General features: G+C 39.3%; 1 protein-coding gene across 1 annotated transcript in view; it reads left to right on the top strand.

Moving 5' to 3' along the window:
- LOC103516918 (tyrosine-protein kinase Abl) overlaps nt 1-13,408 on the top strand; it is a 34,980-nt gene extending 21,572 nt beyond the window's left edge. The window contains exons 11-21 of the mRNA XM_026829186.1: nt 70-195; nt 1,813-2,043; nt 2,633-2,920; nt 3,690-3,718; nt 4,000-4,112; nt 5,038-5,180; nt 5,904-6,029; nt 6,710-6,940; nt 10,173-10,369; nt 11,271-12,697; nt 13,025-13,408. Of these exons, the coding sequence (XP_026684987.1) occupies nt 70-195; nt 1,813-2,043; nt 2,633-2,920; nt 3,690-3,718; nt 4,000-4,112; nt 5,038-5,180; nt 5,904-6,029; nt 6,710-6,940; nt 10,173-10,369; nt 11,271-12,560 (2,774 nt within the window). The 3' untranslated portion in view covers nt 12,561-12,697; nt 13,025-13,408. The remainder of the gene's footprint in view (nt 1-69; nt 196-1,812; nt 2,044-2,632; nt 2,921-3,689; nt 3,719-3,999; nt 4,113-5,037; nt 5,181-5,903; nt 6,030-6,709; nt 6,941-10,172; nt 10,370-11,270; nt 12,698-13,024) is intronic.
- The last annotated feature ends 5,095 nt before the right edge of the window (nt 13,409-18,503 follow it).

Consider the following 18,503-nt stretch of genomic DNA (forward strand, 5'->3'; position numbering starts at 1 on the left):
ATGGGCATAGTACGACACAGACCACACGAGTCTAATTTCTGTATGGACATGGTTTGTTTTGTATTTCAGAGGTAGAGAAACAGCTTCAAGGCAGTGGAACACCTCAGTTACCTTACAAGAAACCTCATGGCGGAGGAGGAGGACCTCCATCTAGTGTTCACAATATGATTCTCACCAATGACTTACCACAAAATGGTAAGTACAATAGACGATAACCTAAGTTTGATTAAATATTTGAACTTTTTTTAAAAAGATGTTTTGTAAAGGGAACTGTAATAACGGAGGTCTTATCGTCCCGAAACCTAAAAGAGAAGGAAGACAGGATAGAAAAAAGCCAGCCGTTCCGAGAACGAACCTTATCTGTTTAGGATAAAATCCTACCCGAGCGGAAATCGAAGGCTTATAAGGCAGACGCGCTACCTCCCAAGCTCACTAGGTTGGCTCAAATTACCTAATGGTGTAATTTATCTTAAGTAGCTGCCTACTGAAATATTTGTGGCGACTTTTTTCCTGCTTTTTAATGTAAATGCTTTAGAACAAATAGTTGTTAAATATTTTTTTAATATCGTGGCCAAGTGGGTATCACACTAGGCTTGCACGCAGGAGGTCCGGGTTCGATTCCCGGCGGGGCCGAGGTTTTTTTCGGTCTGTGCTTGGAGTTCGGGGTGCACTCAGACCTCGTGAGGCAATTGGAGTAGCTACTTTAATCGAGTAGCGACCAGTGGCGGCATTACAAGTCGAAGAGACGAGCAATAATAAATATGATGATTGAGCAAATGAAAGACTTGTAATACTGTGATACCCACAAAGTTGTGAGAAAGCTCTCTGCTTAAACACAAAGATTCACGATTTTCGATTTTTTTTTTTTCGATTAGTTGTTAAATATTAAGACATTACCTATTTATGTTGTGATTCATTTTTGTATCACATTGGAAATCACCTCAATCGGGCAGTCCGTCCTACCTAGCATAAACTATTGTTATCTCCCCCGTAGACAGTGCATTACATGAGTAATTCTATTCTCATATCTCAAATACCCTATCTACATAAGTAGGAAAAGGCTAGGGCTGGGAAGAGGATTCTCTTATCTCATTCCTCTTACTTCTCCCTCCTCACGTGTGAAATTTACAGTCTATGTAGTGTTGTGATAGAAAACTCACTCTTTGTAATGTACGAAATGTATCGTGTAGGTATCTACCTCTGCAAAAGAAGCCGGATTTAGTCACCTCGTTTAAATCCGGTTTTATTTACTCTCTATTCTACTTGGCTTACATGTGTGTGTATTTCATAGCTATATTTCACTGAACTTGTCATTCAAGACTTGTAGTTTTGAGATTATTTAGCTCCTTTTCCTTTAGATCCCAATTTGCCATGGTCGGTTGAACAGTTTAGTAAGACTGAAATCAAAGTGAAATATTGGGACTGGCTCTGATTAGAAATCAGGACCAGGCTACTGGCTCTTTCAAGCCGATGGTACACAACTCGAAGATTACCACATAGCTGCCTACTGAAATATTTGTGGCGACTTTTTTTCTGCTTTTTAATGTAAATGCTTTAGAACAAATTGTTGTTAAATATTAAGACATTACTTATCTATGGTGTGATTCATTTTTGTATCACATTGGAAATCACCTCAATCGGGCCGTCCGTCCTACCGAGCATAAACTATTGTTTTTATCTCCCCGTAGACAGTGCATTACATGAGTAATTCTATTCTCATATCTCAAATACCCTATTTACATAAGTAGGAAAAGGCTAGAGCTAGGAAGGGGATTCTCTTATCTCATTCCTCTTACTTCTCCCTCCTCACAGAGCCAGTACAGGAGCGCAAACTGAGCACGTTTGGAGCCCCGGCCTCGCTGAGCAAAACTTCTAGTCTGAGCGTCCAAATGAGACGCCACACCAACAAGCGAGGCAAAACCGCCCCTGCCCCTCCCAAGAGAACGAGTCTCCTATCCTCGAGTAGTTCATTCCGAGACTCCCAGTATGTGAGTGGAGATCAGGAAACTCCCGACACGCCTTCCGAACATCATGAAACCAATGGTGAGTGTAGGGGCAAAGACCCAAGATGTTAGTCTTAAAATAAATGCTTAAAAAAGAAAAAAATGGTGAGTGTTTACGAACAGGACTTGCAGGAGGTGTTGACTATTAAGGTGTGTCCAAACATAGTCGACCGTCGATCCATATGAATCTATGTTATCGAGGCAGTGTAGACGGTTCAGTCGACATCGATCGACGGTCAGTCGACTATGTGTGGACACACCTGTAGGTCATTCTCCCCCGCCAATAGTGAGTACCAAATACTTAGCAACGAATGCTGAAGCAAATTTCACACTTTTTATATTTTTAGGAGAGGTTTGATAGAGGAACAGGGCTTCATTTTTCCCGTCCCCTTGATCTTTACTTTGGGCCAGACTCCGAAAATTTGGAGCATCCACTATAAAATGAACTTTTTTTTTTGTAGAGGAAACTGAAACTGATCTTAATCGCTCCGATATTGAATTTATGTTATCGATTAGGTCTTAATCGCCCCTATTAAGACCTAATCGATATTGAGGAGAGAAGAAGGACGGAGGACATGACAGGAGAAAAACTAACAAGAACTCTATTTCAATTTCATTTCTCATTTCAGGTGTCTCAGGACGAAGTGACAGTCAGGTGAACAACCACCGCAGTGGTGGAGGGGCAGATTCCGAAGCCGAGGGCCCCGACCACACCCCGGACACGGACGACTCCTTCCCTCCCCCTTCCAGCACCCCCCCATCCCGGGGTGGTAAGGCCAGGTCGCGGCATAACCACGCTCCCAAACACAGCAGCGGGGGAAGCAAGGTAAGTTGTGCGTCGTGCGGTACCGTGTTATCTGTGCGGAGACAGGACCGTAGAATAACCTGGCGACTTGACCGATCTGATAGCTCGTCCAGTTAGGAGTAGGCCTAATGATCAGGGCTTACCAAGTCGTTAAGCAATAAGTAACATACACCAAAGTATAAATAAGGCTTAGATTTTCCTTTCACCACGAGTTGATCTTGAGAGATAATTCATAGATCTAATTGTATATATTAAATATTCATTTTTAAAAAAACACATTAACTCTAGCTGTATGGTCGAGGCTTAGTGCCAAACCAATGCAAAAAAATAAATAATAATATTAAAAATAGAAAAAAATTGTAAGTAGTTGTTTCTGACTAATGCCACCCACCCACACTATTAACACGACTATGATAATTCCTATCAATATTTTTGTCAATATTGTAAAAATATCGACAGTGTGCCGACCTATTAACAATATTTTTAATAAGAAAGATATATTGACGCACGTGTATTCGTATAAGCTTAATTCGACTTGTAGGGCTGTTTGCCCGTGCACGTAAGCCTTAGAGTTGGCTTTTTGTATGGAGTTAAGCTATATTGACACACAATATCAATTGTACTAACAATACAAGTATTTTCAATAGTATTGACAGAAATATTGAAAGTGTGCGGACGGCATAACATCTAGCATATCTACCATGTCCCTAATATTAGAAGTTCATGTGATCCGAATCATTGCAACTCGTATTTCCAAATGTTCAAATGAAAGTCCTAGTTTGCTCAAGATAGAGAAGATAATGAAACTGAATTCTAAAATGTAGGTATTGTGATTTGAAGGTGTAAGCCCTAGCTTATAACGAGTTTTCTACTAAAGTAAGCCCTAGCTTATAACGAGTTTTCTACTAAGGTAAGTCATCGATCTTATACAGGATTCCAGGTGTAAGTTTCTCGGCCTTTTGACCAAGATCAAAATGTAAATTGCATCTGTTCTTATGAACCTAGAAATGTTAACTAAAAAAACATGTTTTATTTCTTTATCACTTGCAGTCAGATGTATGGGCGTTCGGTATTCTCCTATGGGAGATAGCAACCTACGGCATGCAGATCAAAATGTAAATTGCATCTGTTCTTATGAACCTAGAAATGTTAACTAAAAAAAAACATGTTTTATTTCTTTATCACTTGCAGTCAGATGTATGGGCGTTCGGTATTCTCCTATGGGAGATAGCAACCTACGGCATGTCACCCTATCCAGGAGTGGACCTTACCGATGTCTACCATATGCTAGAGAAGGGATACCGGTAAGCTATTTCTCCCTCTGCCATAACTGCTTGAACTTCCTGGGAATATAGCAGTGTTTCCTCTTTCTCTATCTTCCTTTCCCTCCCTTCCCAATGATTAATTTGGAAGAATGGCATGTCACCCTATCCAGGAGTGGACCTTACCGATGTCTACCATATGCTAGAGAAGGGATACCGGTAAGCTATTAACTGCTTGAACTTCCTGGGAATATAGCAGTGTTTCCTCTTTCTCTATCTTCCTTTCCCTCCCTTCCCAATGATTAATTTGGAAGAGAAAGAGAGAGAAATGAGGTACATTATAGTCCAAAATACTGTCAATCCCAATCGTACAGTTCCCTGGGCATTGGATTGTGGATTCAAAACCGTGGGTTCGAATGTTTTAAATCAGCCTTATATCAATAACTAATCGCCCATCTGTTTGTTAACTAGGATGGAGTGTCCCCCCGGTTGTCCGCCCAAGATCTACAAGAAGAAGAAGAAGAAGAAAAAAAAAACAATCAAACGATGAACCAAACAAACACACAAACAGACAAAAAAATGTAAGAAAATGAAGTCTGTAATATTCTGTATTTAAATCAGCCTTATATCAATAACTAATCGCCCATCTGTTTGTTAACTAGGATGGAGTGTCCCCCCGGTTGTCCGCCCAAGATCTACTTGGAAACCCGCAAGCGAGGTAAAAGAAAAAAAAAAGCCATTGGTGAGATTAATATCTATTAGTCATAAACAATACTGAATCCTAATCATCTTTGGAGAAGAGAAAACAAAAAGAAGAAGAAGAAGAAGAAGAAAAAAAAAACAATCAAACGATGAACCAAACAAACACACAAACAGACAAAAAAATGTAAGAAAATGAAGTCTGTAATATTCTGTATTTAAATCAGCCTTATATCAATAACTAATCGCCCATCTGTTTGTTAACTAGGATGGAGTGTCCCCCCGGTTGTCCGCCCAAGATCTACGAACTGATGAGACAATGCTGGCAATGGAAAGCAGAAGATAGGCCCTCGTTCAAGGAAATACATCACGCCTTGGAGAATATGTTTCAGGAGTCCAACATAATAGAAGGTAAATTTTATTGTTTATAATCCAATTATTAGACTAGAAATAACATAAAATGAGTTTATTATCAAGACCGCCCTTTCCACACAGTAAAATCAAAAATCTTTATTATACGGTAAAATACAAATTCTCTACTTTAAGACTGTCATGTTCGATTCCATGGCCAACAAAAAATTTGCACTCCTGTTTCGTTTGCAAATATGGGGGTTAATTTCTGGTGTTCTCGTGTTGATCTGGCCAACAAAAAATTTGCACTCCTGTTTCGTTTGCAAATATGGGGGTTAATTTCTGGTGTTCTCGTGTTGATCCGGTCAACAAAAAATTTGCACTCCTGTTTCGTTTGCAAATTTGGGGGTTAATTTCTGGTGTTCTCGTGTTGATCCAACATCTAAATGAATGTCCTATCGCCTATCCAAATGAGGGACAGACCACATGAATCATTTGTGGTGTTCTTGTGTTCACTCAGCACCTAAATGTGTCTTATCGCCCTTCTGATGAGGGACATACCACGGGATGGGCATACTACGCTCTTATCGCCCTTCTCATGAGGGACATATGGGATGGGCATGGGCATAGTACGACACAGACCACACGAGTCTAATTTCTGTATGGACATGGTTTGTTTTGTATTTCAGAGGTAGAGAAACAGCTTCAAGGCAGTGGAGCATACTACGACACAGACCACACGAGTCTAATTTCTGTATGGACATGGTTTGTTTTGTATTTCAGAGGTAGAGAAACAGCTTCAAGGCAGTGGAACACCTCAGTTACCTTACAAGAAACCTCATGGCGGAGGAGGAGGACCTCCATCTAGTGTTCACAATATGATTCTCACCAATGACTTACCACAAAATGGTAAGTACAATAGACGATAACCTAAGTTTGATTAAATATTTGAACTTTTTTTAAAAAGATGTTTTGTAAAGGGAACTGTAATAACGGAGGTCTTTATCGTCCCGAAACCTAAAAGAGAAGGAAGACAGGATAAGCCAGCCGTTCCGAGAACGAACCTTATCTGTTTAGGATAAAATCCTACCCGAGCGGGAATCGAAGGCTTATAAGGCAGACGCGCTACCTCCCAAGCTCACTAGGTTGGCTTAAAAATACTTAATGGTGTAATAGATGTAATGGTGTATTATCTAAGTAGCTGCCTACTGAAATATTTGTGGCGACTTTTTTTTCTGCCTGCTTTTTAATGTAAATGCTTTAGAACAAATAGTTGTTAAATATTAAGACATTACCTATCTATGGTGTGATTCATTTTTGTATCACATTGGAAATCACCTCAATCGGGCCGTCCGTCCTACCTAGCATAAACTATTGTTTTTATCTCCCCGTAGAAAGCTGATTGAGAGGCCGACGACAAACGCCGACCCCATCTGAACATGGGAAAAGGCGAAGAAGAAGAAGACAGTGCATTACATGAGTAATTCTATTCTCATATCCTCAAATACCCTATCTACATAAGTAGGAAAAGGCTAGGGCTGGGAAGAGGATTCTCTTATCTCATTCCTCTTACTTCTCCCTCCTCACAGAGCCAGTACAGGAGCGCAAACTGAGCACGTTTGGAGCCCCGGCCTCGCTGAGCAAAACTTCTAGTCTGAGCGTCCAAATGAGACGCCACACCAACAAGCGAGGCAAAACCGCCCCTGCCCCTCCCAAGAGAACGAGTCTCCTATCCTCGAGTAGTTCATTCCGAGACTCCCAGTATGTGAGTGGAGATCAGGAAACTCCGGATACTCCTTCCGAACATCATGAAACCAATGGTGAGTGTAGGGGCAAAGACCCAAGATGTTAGTCTTAAAATAAATGCTTAAAAAAGAAAAAAATGGTGAGTGTTTACGAACAGGACTTGCAGGAGGTGTTGACTATTAAGGTGTGTCCAAACATAGTCGACCGTCGATCCATATGAATCTATGTTATCGAGGCAGTGTAGACGGTTCAGTCGACATCGATCGACGGTCAGTCGACTATGTGTGGACACACCTGTAGGTCATTCTTCCCCGCCAATAGTGAGTACCAAACACTCGTATTTATGAACAAGAATGATCGTTCTTAGATCAGTCTCAGGTCAAAATTGACCAATCAAATGCCTTGAGACTATGCTTAGCACGAACTTAAGAGCCAGCATTTTGTTCATAAATACTGAGACTGGCCGAATAGCCATTGTTTGGGATATTGCTCAGGATGAGATCAATCCAAGTCATCCTTCACTGGTTTTGCCCCTTTTCAGTGTAAAGTCTAACTCATCGGATAGAAATTCCCCACTCACTATGAGTTCCAAGGCATGCAATAGGCTTTAAGGACAGACCTAATCTTAGATCATTTTACCTTGATCCTGTAAGTTCTCCACAATTCTTCCCTGATCCAGTACATAGGCAGTAAACTTGGTCAGTGCCTGCACTAGGAAACTCCTCTCCCCCTGGTTAGGTTCATACAGTGCCGGATAATCTGGGTGGGACAACTGCTCATCGCCCGCATTGAGACTGGCCGAATAGCCATTGTTTGGGATATTGCTCAGGATGAGATCAATCCAAGTCATCCTTCACTGGTTTTGCCCCTTTTCAGTTGATTATGCTAAACTTTTCTGTTTTCTTCTTTTGGTCAATTATCTTTTGCCCCTCTCCTTCAAATTTATTTGCTGTCCCTCCTATTTTATCTTTCACTTGAATTTTGAAGCACAAGAGAGTTTCTGTTGTTTTAACGCGTTTATTACGAATGATTTAGCTTTTTTTTACTCTGTTTATTCACCTATCAGATTTTTGTAAAAGCCAACAACGATCGCGTTAGATTTTTTTTTTTTTTTGTTTTTTTTTTGTGTTTTAATAATTTGGTGTGTAGGTCTCAAATGAAAATTAGATTTTTATATCATTCTCATTTTTTCAGCCAGTTCATTCAGAACAGGATATCGTGGACTAAAATAATAATGAAAAAAAAAAAAAAAAAACTGCCAAAAAAAAAAAAAAAGGGGGACCGGGGCTAAAAAAGGGCTTTTTACCGGGGGAATAATAATGAAAAAAAAAACTGCCATAAGAAAAAATAGGTGTACCGGGTCTAAAATAGGTCTTATTACCGGGTGTTATAGCTGTTATAGGTAGAATCCCATCATAATATTACTTTACTTTCCGTGTCCGGTCATGACTGAATTTTTCGACATTCGACACAATCTAATATTCAATTCTTATTCGACAGGTGTATGTACGAGGGAGCCTCCGTTCTACATCATCACAGAGTTCATGTCCAAGGGTAACCTGCTGGACTATCTCCGCACCGGCAGTAGGGAACATATTAACGCTGTGGTTCTCATGTATATGGCTACTCAGATAGCGAGTGGCATGTCCTACTTGGAGTCGAGGAGCTTCATACATCGGGATCTGGCCGCTAGGAATTGTCTGGTCGGGGAAAATCATCTGGTCAAGGTAATATTCTCATCTGTACTATGTATTACTATAGAGTACATTATAGATTCTATAATATAGAACACCGGTTCTCAAACTTTTTTTGGCCGCGGAGCACCAAGCAACTGCTGTAAACTCTACGGAGCACACCCCCCCACCCTTTAGGAATTTTTAATAATTCGGAATGATTCGGAAATGTTCATTAGCGTACGGTCCGTACGGCTTGTTCCAATACTTCCCATTTGACTAAAAACATATTCGTGCGATTATTTTATTTATTTATTTTTTTTTAATGCGGTAAGAAAAATGAAACTATGCGGAGTACCTGGAAGCTCTTCGCGGAGCATTTGAAAGCTCTTCGCGGAGCACAGTTTGAGAACCACTGATATAGAACATACGGAAGTATCGAGGAAGATCCAGGAGAGGAGACTGAAGTAGTATGGACATGTTGAAAGAAGAGATGAGTGCTACATAGGGAAAAGAGTTGAGAGAATGGAAGTGAGGAGAAGAAAAGGGTGGAAAGATTGTGTGAATCAAGACCTGGGTAAGAAAAATTTATCAGGACATAAGGTACACAATGGACCTCCGGAGTGCAAGCCTAGTAGTGAAATACCCACTCCGCCATAGAGGTTGGTATATTCTTTTCTATATTTCTATTCGATTTTCTCCTTTATATCCTTTAACTTCCAGGAAATATTTCACTCCCTGTATACAATATCTGGTTGTGAGACATCCTGTGGTTAGTATTGTAGAGGATATTATACTACTTAATGATAGAACACACATCGACACGCCTTCCGAACATCATGAAACCAATGGTGAGTGTAGGCTGCAAAGACCCAAGATGTTAGTCTTAAAATAAATGCTTAAAAAAGAAAAAAATGGTGAGAGTTTACGAACAGGACTTACAAGAGGTGTTGACTATTAAGGTGTGTCCAAACATAGTCGACCGTCGATCCATATGAATCTATGTTATCGAGGCAGTGTATACGGTTCAGTCGACATCGATCGACGGTCAGTCGACTATGTGTGGACACACCTGTAGGTCATTCTTCCCCGCCAATAGTGAGTACCAAATACTTAGCAACGAATGCTGAAGCAAATTTCACACTTTTTATATTTTTAGGAGAGGTTTGATAGAGGAACAGGGCTTCATTTTTCCCGTCCCCTTGATCTTTACTTTGGGCCAGACTCCGAAAATTTGGAGCATCCACTATAAAATGAACTTTTTTGTAGAGGAAACTGATCTTAATCGCTCCGATATTGAATCTATGTTATCGATTAGGTCTTAATCGCCCCGATATTAAAGAGAGAAGGAGGACGGAGGACATGCTAGGAGAAAAACTAATAAGAACTCTATTTCCATTTCATTTCTCATTGCAGGTGTCTCAGGACGAAGTGACAGTCAGGTGAACAACCACCGCTTTTGTAGAGGAAACTGAAACTGATCTTAATCGCTCCGATATTGAATTTATGTTATCGATTAGGTCTTAATCGCCCCTATTAAGACCTAATCGATATTGAGGAGAGAAGAAGGACGGAGGACATGACAGGAGAAAAACTAACAAGAACTCTATTTCAATTTCATTTCTCATTTCAGGTGTCTCAGGACGAAGTGACAGTCAGGTGAACAACCACCGCAGTGGTGGAGGGGCAGATTCCGAAGCCGAGGGCCCCGACCACACCCCGGACACGGACGACTCCTTCCCTCCCCCTTCCAGCACCCCCCCATCCCGGGGTGGTAAGGCCAGGTCGCGGCATAACCACGCTCCCAAACACAGCAGCGGGGGAAGCAAGGTAAGTTGTGCGTCGTGCGGTACCGTGTTATCTGTGCGGAGACAGGACCGTAGAATAACCTGGCGACTTGACCGATCTGATAGCTCGTCCAGTTAGGAGTAGGCCTAATGATCAGGGCTTACCAAGTCGTTAAGCAATAAGTAACATACACCAAAGTATAAATAAGGCTTAGATTTTCCTTTCACCACGAGTTGATCTTGAGAGATAATTCATAGATCTAATTGTACATATTAAATATTCATTTTTAAAAAAACACATTAACTTTGGCTGTATGGTCGAGGCTTAGTGCCAAACCAATGCAAAAAAATAAATAATAATATTAAAAATAGAAAAAAAAAATTGTAAGTAGTTGTTTCTGATAATTTTAAGAATACCCTCTATTGGTTTCTAGTTTCTGAAAACCTGGTTCAAATCCCAGGCAGACCCCTGCATGTTTAGTGACTGTAGCTGTGTGTGTGTGTGTGTGTTCTAGGTACAAGTAGCAGCTCTGGAAGTTAATAACGTGAAGCATGTTATCAACCGGTACGGAACATTACCCAATATATTAAATATTCATTTTTAAAAAAACACATTAACTCTAGCTGTATGGTCGAGGCTTAGTGCCAAACCAATGCAAAAAAATAAATAATAATATTAAAAATAGAAAAAAATTGTAAGTAGTTGTTTCTGATAATTTTAAGAATACCCTCTATTGACTTTAGTTCCTGAAAACCTGGTTCAAATCCCAGGCAGACCCCTGCATGTTAGTGACTGTAGCTGTGTGTGTGTGTGTTCTAGGTACAAGTAGCAGCTCTGGAAGTTAATAACGTGAAGCATGTTATCAACCGGTACGGAACATTACCCAAGATCCCAGGCAGACCCCTGCATGTTTAGTGACTGTAGCTGTGTGCGTGTGTTCTAGGTACAAGTAGCAGCTCTGGAAGTTAATAACGTGAAGCATGTTATCAACCGGTACGGAACATTACCCAAGGGTGATAGGATAGGCGCCTACCTGGAGTCTCTCCGCCAGGCATCCCCTCCACACTCTCCCCACCCTCACAACTCTGCAGGAAACAAAGTGCCTCCCCCCTCCTCTCGTCTACAACCCGGCAATATGATCCGAAGTAATTCATCCGGAGGTTTCCAAAGTAACCGCGCCGCCCCCCCTGACCTAGAGTTCCCCCCACCCCCTCCTGCTGAAGATCTAGACACCCCCGCCCCGTCTGTAGAAGAAGCAAGCTTCAGGTTCGGTGTTAGTCTAAGGCATAGGGAACCCTCGACAGACTCGTGTAGTTCTGCCAAGTCTGAACCCCCCTCCTCCCGCTCCTCTAAAGTCAAACCCCCCTCCCCTCCCCTCTCCTCATCCCCCCCTACTAGTCTCGTAGTGACCGAAGAATCATTACAAGTATCTCCTACCAAGGAAGAACCACCAGGCTCACAGAAGAGTTCCCCTGTCGAGTTGAAGGTGGCATTACGTAAGGTAAGCCTGCCTGAAGTCAAGCCTGATACAAATACATCCACAACGTGTAGTACATTCAAGGCGCAACTGAAGAAATTTGAACCGAAGAAAGATTCAAATTTCAACGACAAGATCGATCTGAAATCTAGACTGAAGAAAGTAGAGACAAGTTCTCCTCCTCCCATGTCCAAGTCCGCTGTGTTGAGTGAGAGTGAAGATCTTACTGAGGAGAGTGAGGATAAGAGACGTAGCACAGGGAGTATTAGTAGTCTGAAGAAATTATGGGAAGGTGAGAGTCCTCCTGAGGTGAAATCAGACAGGCGAGTGCTGTGGCCACCAGAGGAGAAGGAGAAACCTCAGGTCCCCTCTAAACCTCATGTGTCAAGCAAGCCAAGTAAACCAATCCCTAGTAGCGCTATCTATGCGACGCCTGGGGTACTATCCAGTGTGCTCGAGCTATGGACAACACTAGACACTAGTATTACAACCCTACGTACTGCGCCCAGTGTCAACTCAGCCTCATGGCTACAACTCAGTGATAAGGTGGGTCTCTTCCACTCCTCCTGTCTATCCTATGCAGACTCGATTGCGCCCCCGCATGCCAGGTTTCACCTGAGAGAGTTACTCACCAAACTAGAGACGCAATCCAGACAGTTGCGCTCCTCAGGGACCCGCAATCAGGCGGATAACGCTAAGATATTCACAGAACTGCATAGCACGTTACGAGATATAGTGAGTGCCGTACAGAGGTAGTGAGATCCACATGTGAACAGAACACCCTGTATACAGTATCTGGTTGTGAGACATCCTGTGGTTAGTATTGTAGAGGATATTATACTACTTAATGATAGAACACACATTACCTTGCAATACATTGACTCACTCTGCTGGTTTTTATTTTCATACGGTTTTCTAACTTGAACTATTTTTACCAAAGAAATCAATGGAACAAATCTAACAAAGAAATGACTTGAAGTCCAAAAATGCAGTGCCCTGTTGAATTTGATGGAAATGGACCTTAGGAAATCAAGATAGGAAATAGTAACCTTGATACAGGGTAGTTCAACAGTTGAAGACTTCCATTAGATGACTAGTGGTTAGACTGGTTAGGTTTAGTCCTGCTAATCTAGTGATAGTGACACCCGGAATTTCCTTGGGAGAAGTAGTGAGATTTTGCATTTTCCGATAATTGTTGAGTGGAAGAGCTACTTTTAGAGAATTTCATTTTCATACGGTTTTCTAACTTGAACTATTTTTACCAAAGAAATCAAATTGAACAAATCTAACAAAGAAATGACTTGAAGTCCAAAAATGCAGTGCCCTATTGAATTTGATGGAAATGGACCTTAAGAAATCAAGATAGGAAATAGAAATCTTAATACAGGGTAGTTCAACAGTTGAAGACTTCCATTAGATGACTAGTGGTTAGGTTTAGTCCTACTAATCTAGTGATAGTGACACCCGGAATTTCCTTGGGAGAAGTAGTGAGATTTTGCATTTTCCGATAGTTGTCGGGTGGAAGAGCTACTTTTAGAGAATCCTGCCACTAAATATACCTAGAAAAACAACAATGAAAAAAAAAAAAAAAAAAAAAAAAAAAATGACTTGTGTGTATCTTTAAACCCTCCCTCTCACTCCCCCCAGGGATGTGTGAAGAGTGAGCGAGTTATATACAAAAAAGAACTACCCAGTCAGTGAGTCAGACCAAAAATAACTCTCAAATCCCAATAGGAGGTATAGAGAGTTAGGATCTGTCCCATTGACGGAATGGTCCTCTGAAAAGAGTAGTTCTTTTTTTAACACACTCACTCTTTACAAATCTTTACCCCCTTGTTCTTCGTTCCCTCTTCACTTCTTCTGAGTTATATACAAAAAAGAACTACTCAGTCAGTGAGTCAGATCCTAAAAATAACTCTCAAATCCCAATAGGAGGTATAGAGAGTTAGGATCTGTCCCATTGACGGAATAGTCCTCTGAAAAGAGTAGTTCTTTTTTTAACACACTCACTCTTTACAAATCTTTACCCCCTGTTTCAATAAGCCGGTTAAATTGTTAACCTCTTTAAATAAAACACAAAAAAAAACTAGTAGTAGCCGGCAAATCTGAGTCCACATCTAGCACTAGTCTCACTTGACTATTAATGAAATTCTATTTACAACGTACCAGGAAGCTAGATAGGCTCAGCTAATACTGAATGACAACTGATGTTACTGATGATAAACTATTACAGGTAGGTACGTGGTACGTATAGAGACACTTGCCAAATCATTATTATTAGATACCTATGGTCCTATGGACAAGCTACTTCTAAGTCAAGTAGTTACGTCTGTGATAATAATAAAAGTATCTACTTAATAAAAACAAATAAATCAATCATATTTCTAGTAGGATTAAAATTATATTATTATTTAGTAGGTACCTAGATAGGTGTACTTACAATTTGACACATTTATTTAAAATTTCAACTAGAATAGTAAATGAATTTTAACTCTAGTAATTGTAACCAATGTAAACCCGATTTCTGAACGTTAATGATTTACTAAAGGATTTATCGTTTTATCTGTAGTACCTCGAGTCCTAGATAGGTGTACTTGCAATTTGACACATTTATTTAAAATTTCAACTAGAATATTAAATGAATTTTAACTCTAGTAATTGTAACCAATGTAAACCCGATTTCTGAACGTTAATGATTTACTAAAGGATTTATCGTTTTATCTACCTGCAGTCCTAAATAGGTATTTTATAATATTAGTCCTACATATTTATAGGTAGGTAGGTAGGTACTATTTATTCCAAAAATAAATAATTAATAGTTAGGTATATTTTTTATAATATTAGTCCTACATATTTATAGGTAGGTAGGTAGGTACTATTTATTCCAAAAATAAATAATTAATAGTTAGGTATATTTCCATGAGAACTTTACTATTTACGCGGCACTACCTATTCTATTCACAAGAATTTCCGCGATATTATTACGTACAGGCTTTGCGAGTTTCAATGTCACAAACACAAACATGTGAAATTTACAGTCTATGTAGTGTTGTGATAGAAAACTCACTCTTTGTAATGTATGAAATGTATCGTGTAGGTATCTATCTACCTCTGCAAAAGAAGCCGGATTTAGTCACCTCGTTTAAATCCGGTTTTATTTACTCTCTATTCTACTTGGCTTACATGTGTGTATTTCATAGCTATATTTCACTGAACTTGTCATTCAAGACTTGTAGTTTTGAGATTATTTAGCTCCTTTTCCTTTAGATCCCTAGTTCCTAGGTAAACCCCAATCCTAAACCAGGACATATGTAGGTAACTTGTTCCCTTTGAAACTTTTTGCAGTTCTTATTACATTTATATTGTCCGAGTCACAAACTTGTAGTTTTGAGATTATTTAGCTCCTTTTCCTTTAGATCCCTAGTTCCTAGGTAAAACCCAATCCTAAACCAGGACATATGTAGGTAACTTGTTCCCTTTGAAACTTTTTGCAGTTCTAATTACATTTATATTGTCCGAGTCACATTACTTAATAATATTATAACCTATTTAAAATAACATTCGCATCAAATTCCAGTCTTCTGTTTAGGTAGATGAATAATGGGGCACAACCAAATGAAAATTTTTTTCGAGATAGAGTCCTATTCCGATGTAAAAGTACCCAAAAAGTGCATTGGCGCACTCTGTATCATAGCTCATTAACAGTGTTTATAACTCGTAGAAGTTATAGAAGCCATTGTGATTGTGATAACCTTTAGACAAAGCTCACCTAATGATAACGGACATGTTATTGAAAATCTAAAATTACTCTCTTTTAGTGTTTTTGTATTCGTTGCAATGGAGATAAGATGGACAAAAAGTGCATACAATAACAAATTGAACGTATAGATAAAGAGTAATAGCGTCTTAAGATAGAAACACAGAACTATCACGTCATGTGAGCTCACGTGACGTGATAGTAGTGTATTTCTACCTGTATTTAGACTCGTTTTGGCCGAAAATTTGAAAGTGTACACTATAATTTCTATGCTTTTCTGGTATGGATCTCCTATAATTCCTTTCTGGATCTCATATACCCTGACATTGCTCTTCCCAATAGGCAATCCCATTGAGAACACTAAAATCTAAAATTACTCTCGTTTATTGTTTTTGTATTCGTTGCAATGGAGATAAGATGGACAAAAAGTGCATACAATAACAAATAGAACCTATAGATAAAGAGTAATAGCGTCTTAAGTTAGAAACACAGAACTATCACGTCATGTGAGCTCACGTGACGTGATAGTAGTGTATTTCTGCCTGTATTTAGACTCGTTTTGGCCGAAAATTTGAAAGTGTACGCCATAATTTCTACGCTTTTCCTTTCTGGTATGGATCTCCTATAATTCCTTTCTGGATCTCATATACCCTGACATTGCTCTTCTGTTAAACATCATAAACAAACAAAATTATGGAAAAGTGCAAAATCCACAAATATTTAGAAACACTACTCCCTCTACTCTTTCCAGCTCCTATGCATTTCTCCTTCCTTTCCCGATTTTCTCTTGCATTTTAATTGCATTAATGTCTTCAAAGTCCCGTATCATAGCTCATTAACAGTGTTTATAACTCGTAGAAGTTATAGAAGCCATTTGTGATAACCTTTAGACAAAGCTCACCTAATGATAACGGACATGTTATTGTAAATCTAAAACTAAAATTACTCTCGTTTATTGTTTTTGTATTCGTTGCAATGGAGATAAGATGGACAAAAAGTGCATACAATAACAAATTGAACCTATAGATAAAGAGTAATAGCGTCTTAAGTTAGGAACACAGTACTGTCACGTCATGTGAGCTCACGTGACGTGATAGTAGTGTATTTCTGCCTGTATTTAGACTCGTTTTGGCCGAAAATGTGAAAGTGTACGCCATAATTTCTACGCTTTTCCTTTCTGGTATGGATCTCCTATAATTCCTTTCTGGATCTCATATACCCTGACTTTGCTCTTCCCAATAGGCAATCCCATTGAGAACACTTTTCCTTCCTCTTTTCCGTTCTACCCCTAATGCCACCCACCCACACTATTAACACGACTATGATAATTCCTATCAATATTTTTGTCAATATTGTAAAAATATCGACAGTGTGCCGACCTATTAACAATATTTTTAAGATATGTTGACGCACGTGTATTCGTATAAGCTTAATTCGACTTGTAGGGCTGTATGCCCGTGCACGTAAGCCTTAGAGTGGGCTTTTTGTATGGAGTTAAGCTATATTCACACAATATCAATTGTACTAACAATACAAGTATTTTCAATAGTATTGACAGAAATATTGAAAGTGTGCGGACGGCATAACATCTAGGATATATACCATGTCCCTAATATTAGAAGTTCATGTGATCCGAATCATTGCAACTCGTATTTTCAAATGTTCAAATGAAAGTCCTAGTTTGCTCAAGATAGAGAAGATAATGAAACTGAATTCTAAAATGTAGGTATTGTGATTTGAAGGTGTGAATAATGCTCATGTGAAATTTACAGTCTATGTAGTGTTGTGATAGAAAACTCACTCTTTGTAATGTATGAAATGTATCGTGTAGGTATCTATCTACCTCTGCAAAAGAAGCCGGATTTAGTCACCTCGTTTAAATCCGGTTTTATTTACTCTCTATTCTACTTGGCTTACATGTGTGTGTATTTCATAGCTATATTTCACTGAACTTGTCATTCAAGACTTGTAGTTTTGAGATTATTTAGCTCCTTTTCCTTTAGATCCCTAGTTCCTAGGTAAACCCCAATCCTAAACCAGGACATATGTAGGTAACTTGTTCCCTTTGAAACTTTTTGCAGTTCTTATTACATTTATATTGTCCGAGTCACATTACTTAATAATATTATAACCTATTTAAAATAACATTCGCATCAAATTCCAGTCTTCTGTTTAGGTAGATGAATAATGGGGCACAACCAAATGAAAATTTTTTTCGAGATAGAGTCCTATTCCGATGTAAAAGTACCCAAAAAGTGCATTGGCGCACTCAAAAACATCCAAAACGGTCCCTAAATCCCCTAAAATGTCGCTAAAAGGTCGCAAAAAAAAATAACGTTGAAACAGCCATGGTTTACGACCTCGGAGTTGTAAAAAATAAATGCCTTTTTTTTCAGTGGACTACTGAGTCAATTAGTCAGATCACAACTCTCTATACAGAATTACATGTATCAGGATCTTTAAAGCAATAATGTTTGAAGGTGTAGTTTTTTCAGCTTTTGAACTTTGGGGTCTTGCTAAAATTTTAATTTGTTTGCTGCTTCCTTTACTCTCCTGAGACTTTTACTCATCCTGAACTAGGTTGACTGCTAATACGTACTGTGGCTACCATTTTAAGCTGTCTGGCTTTGGTAACTGGAAAAGGCTTCATTAGTTCCCAAATGTGCTCTAAGTTCAAAATGCCATGTAAAATGATTCCATGATACAATTCATTTTTGTTTGTGTCCCCAAGCATTTTGTTTCGCGGATTTCGATTTTCCCCCGCTTCCAAACAAACGAACCCCCTTCTCAAATTCCTTGTGCCAAAAACGAGTATTATTATTATTATTGTAATAATATGATTTTTTTATATATTCATTAAAATAATTATTCTGAATTAATCAAATTCATTTGATATAGACGATTATTTCTTACCTAGGTATACAACAATAGGTTGGATTTGT

This window comes from Diaphorina citri, unplaced genomic scaffold (assembly GCF_000475195.1).
Source record: "Diaphorina citri unplaced genomic scaffold, Diaci psyllid genome assembly version 1.1 scaffold1700, whole genome shotgun sequence".
Taxonomy (NCBI): domain Eukaryota; kingdom Metazoa; phylum Arthropoda; class Insecta; order Hemiptera; family Psyllidae; genus Diaphorina; species Diaphorina citri.